Source organism: Sus scrofa, chromosome 12 (assembly GCF_000003025.6).
Source record: "Sus scrofa isolate TJ Tabasco breed Duroc chromosome 12, Sscrofa11.1, whole genome shotgun sequence".
NCBI lineage: Eukaryota > Metazoa > Chordata > Mammalia > Artiodactyla > Suidae > Sus > Sus scrofa.
The window spans coordinates 42,452,774-42,469,695 of NC_010454.4; the positions used below are offsets into that span (position 1 = coordinate 42,452,774).

The window sequence follows — 16,922 nt, forward strand, 5'->3', positions numbered from 1 at the left end:
TATTAGATTCCAGATATAAGTGATATCAAATGGTACTTGTCTTTCTCTTTCTGACCTACTTCACTTAGTGTGAGCGTCTCTAGTTCCATCCGTGTTGCTGCAAATGGCATGATTTTGTTCTTTTTTATGGCTGAGGAGTATCGGGTCATCGGAGTTTAAAGAAGGTCCAGTTCCGTGCGGAATGCCCCCCTTTCTTTTCCCTCCCACCCCTGCTGTCCTACCATCCCGCTTCCTTCTCTTCCTGCCACGAGCAAGCCCTCTGCCCTCCGCCCTCTGCCCTCCGCCCTCTGCATGTCTGGGCTTCAGTCTTACACACGACAGGCAGGCAAGGGAGTGGTGTGACGGCACTGTTGTGCAGAGGCTGGGGACACGGAGATTAAGGATCTGACAAGCAGGGTGGTGTAGCCTCCTCCCAAACACAGGATAAGTCAGCCTTGGCTTCAGGACCTCTCGGCCTCTGCTCTGGCTTTTCCTCAATCTCCCTGTTGTTAGTGTCCTTGCACTGCCCCTTGGCCTTGTGCCCCAGTCCCCTTTGTACCCGGTCATCCCAGCCTCTCACTTAGCATCACCTTGTGCCCGATCTTAGCATCACCTGGTTCTTGCTCTGTATCCCGGCCGCTCAGGACTCTGCTGTCTGTTTAGGAAATCGCATGTCTCACCTGCTTAACGTGTCCACCCGGTACCCTCTCGGAGCCCTGTCATGCTTTCACTCATCTTAAGAAACATCTAAGGTGTTCCCGTCATGGCTCAGGGGTAACGAACCCAACTAGTATCCATGAGAACTCGGGTTCAATCCCTGGCCTCACTTAGTGGGTTAAGGATCCGGCATTCCATGAGCTGTGGTGTAGGATGCAGACGAGGCTCAGATCGTGTGTGGCTGTGGCTGTGGTGTAGGCTGGCAGGGCAGCTCCTATTCCACCCCTAGCCTGGGAACTTCCATATGCTGTGGGTGTGGCCCTAGAAAGACAAAAAATTAAAGAAAAAAAATCCAAAAATTAAGCGGGCCTTCAAGAAATTAGGGTGGTTTGGGGCTGAATTCTTTCATTCTGATCACTCACGGGGGACCTGCTTTTTGGCCAGACTTTCTAACCCTAAGCTCAGTTCTTCCCGCTCACAATTCAGAGACATCAGGCCTCGAGAGGGGACACGGGAGTCGGGATGGCGAGGCAGGGGGACTCTCCCAGGAAGAGAATATAGCTGATATTATCTTTTTCACTTTTAGTTTTTCCTTTAACTCCAGAATAAAAATAGCATTGGCTCCTGGAGCATATGTACATCTTATTAGGCATGAATACGTGAAATAATTCAGGGAAACCAAGATGTATTTCATCCGGGTTGGCTGGTTAGGGTTCTGGGAACCAAGAAGCAATTCCCTGCCCCACCTCTGCCCAAGTCTCAGCCAATTAAGGTTTTCCCAAATCATTTGAAACTGTTGGGCATTCGTCGCACTCGTATCTGTTAAATATTCCTTGAAGCACTGGCAGTCAAGCCAAGGGGCAACTTCTATGAGGCCGTGAAAAGTCCTCTTCAGCTTCCTCCGAGGTCTTTCCAGCGTGTTCATGACTGTGTGGGAATCTGTGGGCCTGTAGCGCACAAAGCTGGCCTCCAAAAGGGGGACCGCTCTCATGTCACCATCGGAACACTCATTTTAGATACTGAGACGACGCGCACCGCCTGGGCGCTCTCATCCCTATTTTTGGTGTGTTTCTAAGGAGTAGGTTGGTTGTCATGGTTTGGAAGAACCTCTCCACCGTCAGGATGCTGTAACACCAGGGGGAGGCACGGTCCATCTGTCCCGAAGGGAGAGGCCTGGGAGAAATCAAGAGAAGCCTTCTGGCCAGAATGTTTTACACGTTTCCCTGCTTAAAGCAACCCTCAAGGTCCCTTAAGCCTGTCTTAAGGCGCAGTTCTAGAATGCTCAGCTTCCAGAATCAAGGTTTGGTCTTCTCCATCTGTCTGTTGAAAGACTGTGTGTGGTCTGTGGAGTTCCCACTGTGGCTCAGCGGTAATGAGCCTGACTAGTATCCATGAGGATGTGAGTGCAATCCCTGGCCTCCCTTAAGGGGTTAAGTATCCAGCATTGCCATGAGCTGTGGTGTAGGTTGCAGATTTAGCTCTGCTTCGACCCCTGGCCTGGGAACTTCCATATGCCGCACACACGCGTGGCCAGAGAAAGAAAAGAAAGGGAAGAAAGACAGTGTGTGGTCCTTGGACCTTGTTGAGCAGAGGGGGCTAATTCCCTGCTGTGTGTTCTCAGCATCTTCCTCCTTCTATTCCCTAGTCTCCACCTGCCAGGAAGGTGTATTGGCCAGTCCTCTTCAACTAAGGCTAGGTCAGAATTCTGGGGTGCGGGAACAGTCACAGTTTGCATTTCCCATTTTTACTGGGGGTTTTCCCGTCCCCGGTTGTGGCAAGGCCTGGCTGAGAAGACACCTCTCCTACTTTGGGATAGCAGAGTGGCTTCCTAGCTCATCACCAAGCACACAGGGCTCTTGCAACGGACACAGCACCCGTCCAGATAGACAGACCCAGGTCTGTTGGTCAGGAAAGGGTGCTCCAGTCCGACGGTGCCTTCTCCTTCCTGGGAATCCCACAGCTCACCCCGGCAGCTGAGAGCAGAGCAGTTGGGAGCCAGCTCCTGCCAGCCCACACCACCCTGTCACACGCCTATTATTCATCAACATCCGTCTTTATTTTCTTACCAAGTATGATGCTCCAGGCCCGGGAGAGATGTGTCATACAGGGGAGACTTCACCTGGTGGGTCAGAAGGCATATCTACCTGCCCACGCTTTGCTGAGTTTTCAAAAACTCCCCAACCACACCCGCTGTCTGTGTTTGCCTTCACAGCGAGGCCTCGAGGCTCTGTGCCATCCTGGTCCCTGTTGCATTCAGGAGGCCCGCCTCCGGAAGTCCCCTCTACAGATTTCACCCGTGCACAGTGGCCTGGAACGTGCAAGGGACGCCCCTGCCTGAGTCCCACCGTGGGCTCAGCAGCTGCACAGGCGATTGAAGGCCAGCTCCCACCCTCAGGGTACAGTTTCAGGAGCTTTTCCCTGTTGGTGCTGAACTATAGATTGAGAGAGAATACCACGGGGTCGGGCTTCAAGTACCAGAAAAAAAAAGGTGCACGGATTGATTTTTCTGGAGCAGGAATCTGAGCAGGAAAGCTGTCACGTGCGGCAGACTGCAGCAGGACGGTCCCGCGGGGCTGGTCTTCTGGGTTTCCACTAATCCTGTTTCACGTGTCTGCAGGGGAGCCCTTTCTCCTCCCTTTCCTTTTAACTGTTTCTGGCTAATGCCGAGCCCTGGTTTGGGGGAAAAAGGGAAAGAAAGCAAAAGAAAAAAGAAAAGCCTGTTTGCCCCAAGAGTCCATTTCTTGATGTTTTTGTCTTCAACTAGTCACACACCCTTAGCTCACCCCAAGCCGGAGCCCCATTCCCTTTCAGCTACCCAGTGAGCTCATCAATATGCCAGCAGATGATCTAAGCCCCAAATCATCACCTTCTCTAGAAAGACAAACAAACAAAAACAGCCGGAAGGAGGGAGGGCGGGACTGGAAGGGGGGCCACGATAAATGATGCATAAAACTAGAGCCTAAAAGGGGCCCGCGCTGCCCCGGCCCCTCGGTGGGCGTGCGTGAGTGTGAGCGCACATTTTCCCCCCGCCCGCCCCAGCAGCCCCACTCCGGCGGCGGCGGCATTTTAATGTCAGATGGCATCGCTAATGCCCGCGTTGCCATGGCAACCGCGGGAGCGGCGGAGCTAAAAGCGGCTGCCTGGGCTCAGCGCCGCCTCCCCCGCCGCAGCCCACCCGGGCGCTGCAGATTCCCTTTGTCTCGCTCCATCCCCGCGTCCTCCCCCCTCTCCCCCACCCACCCACACCCACCCACACCCCACCCCACCCCCCGCTTCCCCTTCGATCCTTTCTCCCCTCCCCCTCCTCCCTGTCCTTTGTCGCCCGCCCCACGCTCGACACCTGCCCTTCCCCGAGCTGCAGGCCGCAGGTTGCAAGCCCCTGGGCTCTGCTCCCTCGGCAGGTGCTGGATCAAACAGGGGCCGCTCCCTTCACCCTGAGGCCTAGACAGGCCTGGGGCCCGTTTGTGATTCTTGGGGACCATCATGCCTCACTTGAAACCGGTCTTTTTTATGATTATTATTAAAAAGAGGATTAAGGCAATAGGAATTGTTTTTCTTCCCCCACCTGGATGGCTGCCCTTTGGCTTATCTTCTCCCTAGCTGTAGCCTGCTGTGGTTGCCCTGAGGTGAAAGGCCTGGCCATCACTGCCTGCCCCCCACCCCTGCGCCCCTGCGCCCCCGGTTGCCCACTGCTGCTCCCCCAGAGTGATAGTCATGGAAATGACTGGCCTGAGAGAACTGGACAGCCACAGGAGTTCATCTAGATTGGGGTTGCTGCTCCTAGAACAGAATTACCAAGGCTTCTGGGGCTTGCACCCTTGATTGAGGGGTGGGGGGGGTTATGCTGTTGTTAACATCCACATAAGCTGGTAATGAAGGGCCCTAGGCCAGAGTAATGACCCCAACCCTTAACCCTTCTGTCATCTGTCTTTGCCCTGGGGCAGCATAGCAGCTGTAATGGCACTGGTTTAAAATGTCAGATTGGCACATGGTCTAGATGATGCTCTCATCTTTGAGGGGAAAAAAAAAAAAAAAGGCAGGAGGCTCTTGTGTGGAACAGCAGGTTAAGGATTCGGTGTTGTCTCAACTGGCAAGAGGTTGATCCCTGGCCTGGGAAGCTGTGGCCAAGAAAAAAAAAAAAAAAAAAGGAAAAGAAAAAGAAAAAGAAAACAGACTTGTGCCCCTCCATAAAAAAGGCCCACCATGGTCTAATTATATTTTAAAACAAAAATCATTTTCTAGACACCAACTACATCCAACACGTAGCCAGGCATTTGGTGTAACAGTATGTTTTGCAATGACTTCTTCCATGTTCTGAAGTCACACCTACTATTTAAATGATGAAACACTGATTAACAGCCAGCCGCCTTACTCTTACCGTGGTCATGAGTCAGTGGCTATCCGGTATCATCTGGCTTCCACAACGTACCATGGTCCTATCACTGCCATTCCTACACCCGAAATGTAAGGTATGCCTTTAAGATGGTTAAAGGCTGGGGTTTAGCTTTGACGTCCCCCCTGCTCAGTGACTATACCTGTATGTGTATGTGTGTATGGCCCATAATCATACAGAGAAGTGCCCGCACTGAGGCACGGTAGGTGGAGCTGTGGTTGCCTATAGGGAGGGGAATGAGAAGCCAGGGCATAGAGGCAGAAGGAAACATACCTTCCCTCTATATACCCAGGTACCTGTGACTATTATGCCATGTGCTGTTACTTGCCGTTAAGAGTAAAATAGGATATTAAATTTAATATCCACTTTCTCCAGAAAAGTGTTCCCCAGTTCTCCCAAGAGCAGATGAGACTAAATTAGGTCCCCACCACGTGATTCCAAAGCCTTCTGCCCCTTTTTACGTTCATCGCTCTTCCTGGAATTAGGGATAAGCAATGATGAGTCTGTAGTTCAAGTTTATGGTCATCTCCACACCAGACTACAAGCTCGGTGAGGGCAGAAGCAAAACTTGTCTTATATGGGCTGTGTCTTCAGGGGCCAGCACACAGTCAGGACGTGGTGTGTATCTACTGATTAAAGAGATGAGAGATGGACGAGAAGGGGGGTGCTGTCCGAAGGGTGAGCAAGGGTGCCCCAGGGCATGCCCGTCTCCTCCATCCTCTCGTGAGCTTGATGACCCTCCAGGGACTCAGCCCTTCCTGTATGAAGTACCGCTATAAAGTTCTAAATAATCCATACGGGGAGTTTGCGTTTTTGGCTCAGTGGGTTAAGGATCCAGTGTTGGCGTGAGCTGTGGTGTAGGTTACAGATGTGGCTCGGATCCTGTGTGGCCATGGCAGTGGTGTAGACCAGCAGCTGCAGCTCCAATTCAACCCCTAGTCTGGAAGTTTCCATATGCTGCAGGTGCAGCCTTAAAAAAAAAATGAAGAAAAAAAATTCTTGTGTAATTCTTCTCTCTAGTATATGTCTGAAATTCCTCATAATAAAAAGCTTAATCAGTTAAATTGTAAATACAGGGGAACTCGGACATCCACCAAGCCAGGGGACCAGAGTACTTTATCCAAGGCAAAGCAGGCAGACCTTCTTCCGGTCATTCCCTGGGAAGGTGATGCTTTTTCCTGTGCGGCAATGACACAGCACCTGGGAAGACCACCCAGGGCTTTAAAACACCAACATCCAGGGGACTGAGCAGAATCTCTCGCAGCGGGGACTGACCACTGCTTTTCAGGTGCTCCTCTGACCATCCTGTTGCTCAGTCAAGGCTAAGAATGTTGCTCCGTGGGCGCCCAGAAATGCAGGCAGGAGGACACGGGGACCCTCACCGAACCCAGAGGTGCGATTTCAGCTGTAAGGCTGATGCTGAGACCCCTCAGGCTGGACAGAGAAATGAGTTGTTTCACCCACTTCACGTTGTTTCGGCGCTGCTCCTAGAATGACCCCCCACCCCTTAAAAAGCCTCCTTTGCCAGTCATTTAAAACAAAATCTGTACCTGTCTAATCAGGACACGAACCATTTTTCCAGACTTGCCCAGGCAGCAGTGACCTAAATATTACTCAGGATGTCTGACGTCCAGCCCCAGAGGAAGAGTGTATTTGGTTTGAGTGTTTCTCTGCTGATGAAGTTGAGCCAGTAATTCAAGGTCGCCATCGGGATGCTGTGAATTAGTTCTTCGGCTGTGGCGTTACTGTGGAATTGTGCACTTTTCAGTAGAATCCCTCACACACTCAGTCTGATCGGTTGGGCCATTTTTCACGGAGAGACGCTACAATGAGCGGAGTGTGGGGGACTCGGTGGAAGGGGCCCAGCCAGGTGTAAAGAGTGGAAGATGGGACTAACCCCTTTACGAGCCAACAGGCGTATCAGCAGGTCGCTCTGCTCTCTCCCCCAGGTAACCCTGCGGGCAGTAAATAAGGCCTGTATTAGAAGCCAGGCAAGCTGTAAACACACCCAGCAGGAAAATCTGCCTAAACTGCCCACCAAGATAGCAGATGCAATTGACTTTCTACTAGAAGCGTGTCCGCCCGCACTCAAGGTCAAGGCTAATTTGGCAAGAAGCCACCTGGGGACAGGTCACGTAGAAAACCCTCTTAGGAGATGGGGGCGGGGAAATAAAGCTTCCTCGTGGGCTCGTCGGTCATATTAGTGATGGTGGAGAGAATAGCAGCTCTTCAGGGCCGGCAGGAAAAGCACAGATGGGGCCTGGGCGAACCCCACTCTCTTTCTCAGCCACGAGCTCCAGCCTGGATCCAAACAACCCATGTTGGGGAATTTAAAAAAAAACAATAAGAGAGCAGTTGAACGGGCTTGAGACCCCATGGAGCCTTTCATGTGTCTTCCAGCAGCAGCAACATGGTGAGAGGTTTCTGTGATGTGGGATTCCTGGGCAAGTGGGTCTGGACCACCGCCACTGGTTCCTCTCTCATTATAGGGCCAGAAATAGATGTCCCATCCCGGGAGCGGGGAAGGATGGCTGCATGGAATGTTTCATCTGTTGGGATATGGTTCTGTGCTGCCTGGCAGGATTATGGACTTCTCCGTTCTGGAGCAGTGGCATTGAGTAAGAGCCTGAAAATTGATGCATTCTGTACTTGCTTAAAATAGCAATTGCAGAAGAGGAAAAGCAGAGCTGCTCAGAAGTGTTCAGAACACGTTGATGGAAAGGCCTGCGTTGCCTCCGTTATTACCCGCGTGAAAGGGTGCATCGGAGCAGGGGGTAGACTTTCCATCAAAAGCATGTGTGGGGTAAGGGCTTCTGTACCACCACGAGACAAGGGTACATTTTTTAGCTAACATAGCTGTACAGTGCAAATCCTTCTGGTCTCAAACAGGTGGCAGAAAGTGGGCAGTTGGTTTCGTTTCATCTCAGTCTTCTGGGGTGGTTTATGCATGAGCTCGTTGCTTCTGTTTTAACCTTATTGAATTCCCCTTCGAACAGAAATCCCCAGTTACTCGCTCCCGGATCCGATACCCTGCGCCGTGGATAACCATTGCCTGGGTGGGCAGCAAGGTTTAGTAAGAGTGAGGCGGGAAGTGCATAAAAGGAACTGTGTCATCCGCCCCCAAGGACAAAGCATTAGCTTTTGTCAGCTTAGGTGGAACAAGGGTAAATCCACAAGCCTTTGCACCCGCATGGCCCTAAGAGGGGCCTGATTGTTTCTTAAGGGGCTCTCCATGGTCAAGGGAAGGGGCCTGGAGATGTAAGGGCCAGGGTCCTTTCAGCCTCTGTATCAATTGTTTAACCAACATTCTAAACCTAAGACCCTCCTCCATGAGAGGCCCTGACTCTGTTAACAAACATTAAAGGGGCACTCTCTCCAAGCCAGGCATTACCCTGGCCCCCGTGCATATGTATATTTTCTTCTTTAACTCTCATCAAAAACCCTTTGGGGAGTTCCTGTGGCGCAGTAGTTAACGAATCCGACTAGGAACCATGAGGTTGCGGGTTCGGTCCCTGCCCTTGCTCAGTGGGTTAACGATCCGGCGTTGCCGTGAGCTGTGGTGTAGGTTGCAGACATGGCTCGGATCCCATGTTGCTGTGGCTCTGGCGTAGGCCAGTGGCTACAGCTCCGATTCGACCCCTAGCCTGGGAACCTCCATATGCCACGGGAGCGGCCCAAAGAAATAGCAAAAAGACCAAATAAAAAAAAAAAAAAAAAAAAAAAAAAAAACCATTGGAAGAAAGCATTGCTGCCATCAATTATCCCAGTTCAGAAACCCAGGCTTCAAAGAATAAGTGATCGCCCGGGGCCACCCAGCTGGATTCACACCCTAGATGAGCTGATTCTGTAAGCCTCTTCCCTCCACCTGGCCCCACTGTCTCCTGTCTTGATTAAGCAACATTCCTAGAAATATACAGAACCTGGAAGTGCCCAGTCCCCGGCTCTTCCCTGCTGCTGTTGCCAGCTGGAAGGTCTGACTCCCCGGTGTGTTGTCGCTGAAGTTCCAAAAGGCTAGTTAGGATCGGTGAGAAATCACTGGTTCCAGGCTCAACAAGCGGCTCGATGGGCCAGCCCCCCCTAAATGGGGACGCAACGATCTGTTCGGTAAACCATGATTTGCTGATTGTCATTGGACCAGTTTCCTAGAGGTCACCACAGTTTTAAAGAATGTGACCTTTTATTTGCAAAGATTATTTGCAACCCTTTAGAAGTTGCGCTTGTTGCTCCTAGAAATACTGCCTTTATGTTTTGGAACTTTTCAGATAGAGATTTCTGGAAGGAGTGGCGGGGGAGGTCGCCGAAAGAAGAACATTGAATAAAAAGTTAGAAATACTCAGTTTAGGATGGAGGAGGAGGGCAGCCAGGCCGCCAAGAAGGCACCATCCAATGGCGCAGGCTGCCCCACTTGCCTTTTTAATACTGAATTGTCAACTCAGTGCTTATTTGCTCAATAGAGCACAGCCCTAGGATAAATATTTTAAGTACCTGTTTTCTAATAGCATTTGCTTTCAGAGTAGGTGTTGGGAAACCATTTTTTTTCATTTAAAAAAACTTTTTATTATAGTTGATTTATAGCGTTCTGTTGGTTTTTATACAGCCACGTGACCCAGTCCTACATCTATAGTCTTTTTCTCACATTATCCTCCATCATGTTCCATCATAAGTGATGGGATAAAGTTCCCTGTGCTACACAGCAGGATCTCATTGCTGATCCACTCCACATGCAATCGCTTACATCTATGAACCCCAAACTCCCAGTCCCTCCCCCTCGGCAGCCACATTCTGTTCTCCATGAGTTTGTTTCTTTTCTGTAGATAGGTTCGCCTGTGCCGTCTATTAGATTCCGGATATACGTGATAGCACGTGGTACTTGTCTTTCTGTTGGGAAGCAGTTTTGAGTCCTGATCTCCCTTCCTGGATCCTTTAGGGGAAGGCAGACAACAGGGCATGTGTTCCTGAGTCTTCATAACATGTAGCAAAAGCCTTTGGATCATTTTCCAGAGGAAGTGAAACTCAGCCATGTCCAAAATCAAACTCATTTTCTCTAGCTCCTCCTCAACCGACAACCTAGGAACAATGGAAGACTCTCCCTTTTGGCATCAACGTTTGGTCAGTAACCGAATTCTCACTCTGAAGCCTCTCTCAAGGTGGACCTGTCTCTGCCCTGTTAACCACAGCCCTTACTTCCATGATTTACAGTTTCCTATTGGTCTGCCTGCTTTAAAATGCTCCCATTGGCGTTCCTGTGGTGGCTCAGTGGGTTAAGAACCCGACTAGCGTCCATGAGGATGCAGGTTCAATATCTGGCCTCGCTCAGTGGGTTAAGGATCCAGCATTGATGCAAGCTGCGGTGTGGGTCACAGATGCAGCTCGGATCCAGCAACGCTGTGGCTGCGGTGTAGGCTGGCAGCTGCAGCTCTGATTCAACCCCTAGCCTGGGAAGTTTCATAGGTTTTTAGGTGGGGCCCTAAAAAAACAAAAAGGCTCCCATCAGTCTATCTGCCACATCACCACTTTCCTCCTTGTCAATTTCATACCGTCACTATTTTTTTTTTTTACTCAATGAATTTATCACATCTGTAGTTGTATAATGATCATCACAATCCAATTTCACAGGATTTCCATCCCCCAACCCAAGCACCTCCCCCCACCCCCCAGTCTCCTCTGAAGACCGTTAAGTGTTTCAAAGTCTGTGAGTGAGCATCGTTCTGCAAAGAAGTTCAGTCTGTCCTTTTTTCAGATTCCACATGTCAGTGATAGCATATGATGTTGGTGTCTCATTGTATGGCTGACTTCACTTAGCATGATCATTTCTAGGTCCATCCATGTTGCTAAAAATGCTGGTATTTCATTCCTTTTAATGGCTGAGTAATATTCCATTGTGTATATGTACCACATCTTCTTGATCCACTCCTCTGTTGATGGACATTTGGGTTGTTTCCATGTCTTGGCTATTGTAAATAGTGCTGCAATGAACATCAGAGTACATGTGTCTTTGCGAGTCGTGGTTTTCTCTGGATAGATGCCCAGGAGTGGGATTGCTGGATCAAATGGGAGTTCTAGGTTTAGTTTTCTGAGGAATCTCCATACTGCTTTCCACAGTGGTTGCACCAATTTACAATCCCACCAACAGTGTGCTAGGGTTCCTTTTTCTCCATACCCTCTCCAGCACTTATTGTTTGTAGACTTTTTGATGATAGCCATTCTGGCTGGTGTAAGGTGGTACCTCAGAGTGGTTTTGATTTGCATTTCTCTAATAATGAGTGATGCTGAAATCTTTTCATGTGTGTTTTTTGGCCATCTGTATGTCTTCTTTGGAGAACTGTCTGTTTAGATCTTCTGCCCATTTTTGATGGGGTTGTTTGTTCTTTTGGTATGGAGCTGCAGAAAGTGTTTATAAATTTTGGAGATTAATCCCTTGTTAGTTGATTCACTTGCAAAGATTTTCTCCCATTCAGCGGGTTGTCTTTTTGTTTTGTTTAGGGTTTCCTTTGCTGTGCAGAAACTCTTAAGTTTAATTAGGTCCCATTTGTTTATTTTTGTTTTTACTGTCGTTACTTTAAGAGGTGGACCTGATGCCGTCACTGTTTTATTAAGTATCTACTTTCTGCCAGATGCTCTTAGGTCCCACTCCCCTGGAGCTTACCCTTGGAGCAGGGGGTAGGGGGGTTGGGGGGAGGAGCCTAGGAACCCACTAAACAAGCCAAGAATCAAACAGGTCCCTTTCAGATGGTGGTTAAGTGCCCTGGTGGAAGTAAAAGTGTTATCTTTCTTCTCCACACCAGGATCGTTCAGGGCGTCCCCCTTGCCTACAGAATTAAGCCTAAACTCCTTGCCTGTTATCTGCCCCAGTCTCCCTGCCCAGCCGAGCCCTGAACCCAGCCCCAAGCTTGCGGGTCCCTGCGTCTTCTCTGAGATCCTTTAGGCTGCTGGGTCATCTCTGTTTGTCTAAGTCCTCCTCATTCTCCAAGGACCAGTCCGTCACCTCCTGTCCTTGGGTTTTGGAGACCCAGGCTGGGGAGGCCCAGGTCGGCTGCAAGGGGGAAGGGCACCTCTTGGGACGTCATAGGAGCGGGGGACAGACGCCGGCCGCTGGGCTGAGGGAGCCTATTCCCCAGGAACCCAGCGTCCTGCCCATCTCCCTGTGGGCAGGGAGCAGGGCGAGGAAGAGAAATCAGGTCACACTCTGGACCAGGGTGCTGAGAGCCCAGTGGCTCCCACGCATGTCAAAGAGCACATCGAAGCCGCACGGTCCACAGCAGAGAGGATGCCCCCTCGCCGAGAGCAGGCTGAGGTCCACTGCCCTGACTCTGTGCTGCCCAGCGTGCCCGGCACGCCTTGCTGGTGCCAACCTGCACGCCTTATCGCACAGCTCTCTGTCCACGCCAGTTCTCTGAGCTGCTTGAGAAGGGAGGAGGCGTTTTATTATTTCTCTCTCATCCCAGAGCCTTAGGCTCAGATGTTTGATGTAGAACATGTTTCAAGAGTTCCCGTCGTGGCTCAGTGGTTAACGAACCTGACTCGTATCCATGAGGACACGGGTTCGATCCCTGGCCTTGCTCAGTGGGTTAAGGATCTAGCCAGCATTGCCGTGAGCTGTGGTGTAGGTCATAGATGCGGGTGGGATCTGGCTTGACTGTGGCTGTGGCCGGTGGCTACAGCTCCGATTCAACCCCTAGCCTGGGAACATCCATATGCCATGGGTGCAGCCCTAAAAAAAAAAAAAAAAGCCATCCTCCAACCCTGAACCCAACCAAAATCATTAATCTCGTGTATGCATTCCTTGATGACTCTGTTTTCAGTATAGTATGTCCCCAACGTGAGTGTGTGTGTGTGTGTGTGTGTGTGTATAGCCATAAACTGCCTGAAGTGCCCAGTTTTCTAAAGGCCGAGACGGGGGCTCTGCCAGCTCCTCTGAGTGGTAACCCAGAGCCACGCACAAATACGAGCTCAGATGCTTCTGGACGATGGTGAATCAAACATCAAACATTTTGGGGGGGTCCGACAAACCCCGAAAGTCATCTGTTCAAAGGGAGGTGTGGGTCCAGGTTCGCGTTCCATGCAGTCTCATTTGGCACCTCCCTTAAAGATGTTCAGAGACACTGCTAACTTTGGAGGTGCCGGGAAGAGAAGCGTCAGGAGAAAAGATGCAGAAACGTAAGCAGGAAACAGCAAAGATGCAAAAAAAAAAAAAAAAAAAAAAAAAAAGCTTAACTCATCAAAGGGAAAAAAAATCTCTCAAGCAGATATTGGTTGAAGGGAAAGAGAGAGAAAGCAGTTAGACAGGTGGGAGAGGGGGCGGAGGGAAGGGCGAGGTGGCCTGGTTGCAGAGGACCTGACCTTGGGCTCTTGTCGGCAGTGCTGGGGCGGGAGATGCCCTGCTGTCCGCAGCTGCCGTCCCTTTGGTGGAAGCATGTTCGTTTGGTTAGTTAGGTATTTTTTGGTTTTGCTGCTTCTGTTTTCTGTTCCTTCCTCATATTTGAGGGAGCGGTGGGTAGGGTTCTGCTGCTTCGGTTGGGTTTGGAAAGCTCTCATTAGCCTCAGCGTGGAGCTTTAATTTGGACATTCTGGGAGGGACAGCGGCACGCAGCCTGTAGAGAGTCCAGCTTCCAAACACAGGGAAGCCAAGCGGAGCATCCTCACCCCCACGGGCTCTGATGTCGGTGGCAGGGAAACCAAGGACCCGGCCGCTTGGGCACGCCTGGCCAGGCTGCGGCCAGCCTGCGGTGGCCATGCCCTGTCTGCCCTGCCAGCAGAGCGCCACCGATGCACGAAAAATAGGAACCTTCTGGTTGACAAAAACAGAAACGGGAGCCTCCACACAGCAACAGCCCTCCTCAGGGGCTCCAACTGGCAAGTCAAGATGCCAGTGGGCACTGGGCAGTTGTTTTTAAAAAAGGACACGAATTCTCAGAGCGCCCCTTCCCTAACAGCCCGGACTCCACCAGACCTGCCAACCTCAGGTCTGTAAAGCTGGAGAGGTCCCAGAAGAGAAAGACAGGTGGCGACCGTGAGGGTCAGGACGCCCAAACCTTTGCACCAGAATGACAAATTCCAAGTGCTTTTTTTGGGGGGGGGGCTGCACCCACATGTGCAGAAGTTCCAGGGCCAGGGATCAAACTCATGCCATAGCAGTACCCCAAGCTGCTGCAGGGACACTGCCAGATCCTTAACCAGTGTGCCATAGGGAAACTCCCCAGATGCTGTGTTCTGACTCGTAAGCACCAAGTATCAGAGAATTCAATGTGGCAGAGGCGATGCCCAGCCCGTCAGCCCGGCTACGGCCAGATAGATATCTCAGTGTGAGGACTAAACGAAATGGGATGTCATTGGGTCACTCAAGAGACAGACACGGCGGCCCGGGTCTTAGCCTCATCACTTCCCAGCCGTGAGGAAGGCCCTGACCTTGCTAAGCTCTGTGCCGCATGTATGGCGTGGGCCTCATGACGGCGCCTCGTAAGGTGTTGGTGAGGATTAAATGCGATGATGCAAGCAGAATGTCTAATGCAGCGATAGGACGTGGTGAGTAAGTGGACGGGGATCGCTAGCTTCCCCTCCCCCAGTCCCGACCCCCCTCTCACAGCTGCACAAGACACGGGCCTGCGTCGCACCTGCCGGAGCCCCAGACAGCTACGTGATCCCGGGAAGTGTCCGTTCACGTTACCGAGGGTGTTGCTGAGAAAGGTGCATGGAACCAGTGTGTGCTCGTCTCCATTCTATCTCAAAAAGAAAAAAAAAAAAATGACAACATGGTCCTTGATGGAATTCCTGGAATTCCTCTACCCTTGCATGTATGCTTCCAAAATCCATCAGTCCCAACGTTTGTCATCCTGCGGATATTTCTATCCCGGTGAACTTCGTTCACCATGGGAAGGGAGCCCCTACTATGGGAAAGCTTGGATTTACAAAGGAAAGAGGGGATTCCCTTTGCAGAAGGGCTCTTCAGCTCCCAAAAAGCATCCCCAGAAGAGTGAGCGCCCCAGGGCCTCTTCACCTGCCTCCATCACCCTCTACCCCTCAACAGACCGGCGCACGCAGTAGGGTGAAGCCCCAGCAGCTTTCTTTCTTATGTCATCTTTTGTAAATTCATTCTTTCTCTAGAAACTTAAATTATGGAACTCATGTTCAGAAGCACTTAGCAGGGAGCTCAGCTATGGATTATATTCTAATGACTGTTTTAGTGGCCGTATGCACAGGGCTGAAGATTTGGGCTCCAGCCCCGGCGCCCGGGTTCAAACCTGGCTCCACTGTGTGACCCTGGCAGGTACTTTGCCTCATGAGGCCTCATGTCCACTTCTGAAGATGGAACTTACCTAGTAGCATTAAGATTTGCTAAGTGCTTTATAAACAGCAACTCATGAAATCCTCATGATGTTTGTAAAGCACTTGGCATAAAAAGCAGACAGGACCTCCTGTGATTAGGTGCTCCTTTGATTTCTTATCTTTCTTCCTTTTTATGGCTGCATCTGTGGCACATGGACATTCCCCAGCTAAGAGTGGAATCGGAGCTGCAGCTGCTGGCCTACGCCACAGGCACTCTGGATCCGAGCCGCATCTGTGCCCTACACTGCAGCTTGCAGCAATGCTGGATACTTAACCCACTGAGCGAGGCCAGGGTTCGAACCCCTATCCTCACGGACCCTATGTTGAGTTCTTAGCCAGAACCCGCTTTTCTTTGGTTTCTATTTGTATTGTAGTCAGAGAAGATAGTTTCAGTCTGGAATTAATTCTTAGGTATTTATTGAATGTCCTTATAAGGCCTGGTACCTGTTCCAAGTGCACTTTATTTTTTGTCTTGTTCTAGGGCCACTTCCTGCGGCATATGGAGGTTCCCAGGCTAGGGGTCTAATCGGAGCTGTAGCCACCAGCCTACACCACAGCCACACCAACGTGGGATCCGAGCCACATTTACGATCTACACCACAGCTCATGGCAATGCCGGATCCTTAACCCACTGAGCGAGGCCAGGGATCGAACCCACAACCTCATGGTTCCTAGTCAGATTCGTTAACCACTGAGCCATGACAGGAACCCCCAAGTGCACTTTAAAATAAAGTGTATTCACCCTCTAATTGCTGAGAGTAGTTGAGCACAGAAGCTTATTAACTGGGCTCAAATCTAGGGGTTTTTTCATATTGTCTGCGGATCTATATGTTTTGGGGAAAAGTATATTAAGATCATTGACTATTTGCAGGTGTGTCATTATATCCTCACAAATCTCTCGCCGTCTCACACCAGTGTATTAACTTGGATCTTCTCGGTGATCGAATCCTTAACAAAGAAGAAGTTGTCTTACGTGTTCTTTCCCCAGCAGCGCCATGGGTCAGCTTTCTCGTGATTAACATTTGCCTTGTGTGTCTTGTTCTCTTCTCCCACCTTTTCCTTGTCATTAGGATCTAGATGTGTCACCTGCAAATAGCCTTAGAGCCGCATTTGTCCAGTCAATCTGAGAATGCCTTTTTTTTGCTTTTTAGGGCCGAACCCAGGGCATATGGAAGTTCCCAGGCTAGGGGTTGAATGAGAGCTGTAGCTACACCAAAGCCACACCAGATCCGAGCCACATCTGCAACCTACACCACAGCTCATGGCAACACCAGATCCTTCACCCACTGAGCAAGGCCAGGGATCAAACCTGAATCCTCACGGATCCTCGTCGGGTTCATTTCCATTGAGCCATGATGGGGACTCCCCCAGAACGCCTGTTTCCAGAGGTTCACATCAGTTGGTGTTTTTCTCGTCCCCACGTTTCCGCTTTGCTCCTTTGGTTCCGCTTTCTTCCCTCCCATTAAATGAAGCAGACTTCCCCCTCCCCCACTTCTGCTTCTCGGGGGACCGGGGCCATCGCAGCCTCACCGGCTCCGTTGCCGTCAGTCCTGTGCAATCTCTGGAGCCT

General features: G+C 50.7%; 2 protein-coding genes across 4 annotated transcripts in view; one reads left to right on the forward strand and one right to left on the reverse strand.

The window, feature by feature from the left end:
* Positions 1-16,922, forward strand: part of MYO1D (myosin ID) — a 368,819-nt gene that overhangs the window by 332,401 nt on the left and 19,496 nt on the right. Inside the window, exon 22 of one of the 3 annotated variants that reach the window (XM_021067446.1) lies at positions 2,849-3,554. The exons of 1 other annotated variant lie outside the window; for it this stretch is intronic. In XM_021067446.1, the coding sequence (XP_020923105.1) occupies positions 2,849-3,011 (163 nt within the window). In that variant the 3' untranslated portion in view covers positions 3,012-3,554. Of the gene's footprint in view, positions 1-2,848; positions 3,555-16,922 lie in introns of those variants that run through there. One more of the 3 variants, XM_021067445.1, reaches the window with a different exon arrangement.
* CDK5R1 (cyclin dependent kinase 5 regulatory subunit 1) overlaps positions 3,290-16,922 on the reverse strand; it is a 38,432-nt gene continuing 24,799 nt past the window's right edge. The window contains exon 2 of the mRNA XM_021066022.1: positions 3,290-3,306. The gene's annotated coding sequence lies outside the window, so the exon portion shown is untranslated. The remainder of the gene's footprint in view (positions 3,307-16,922) is intronic.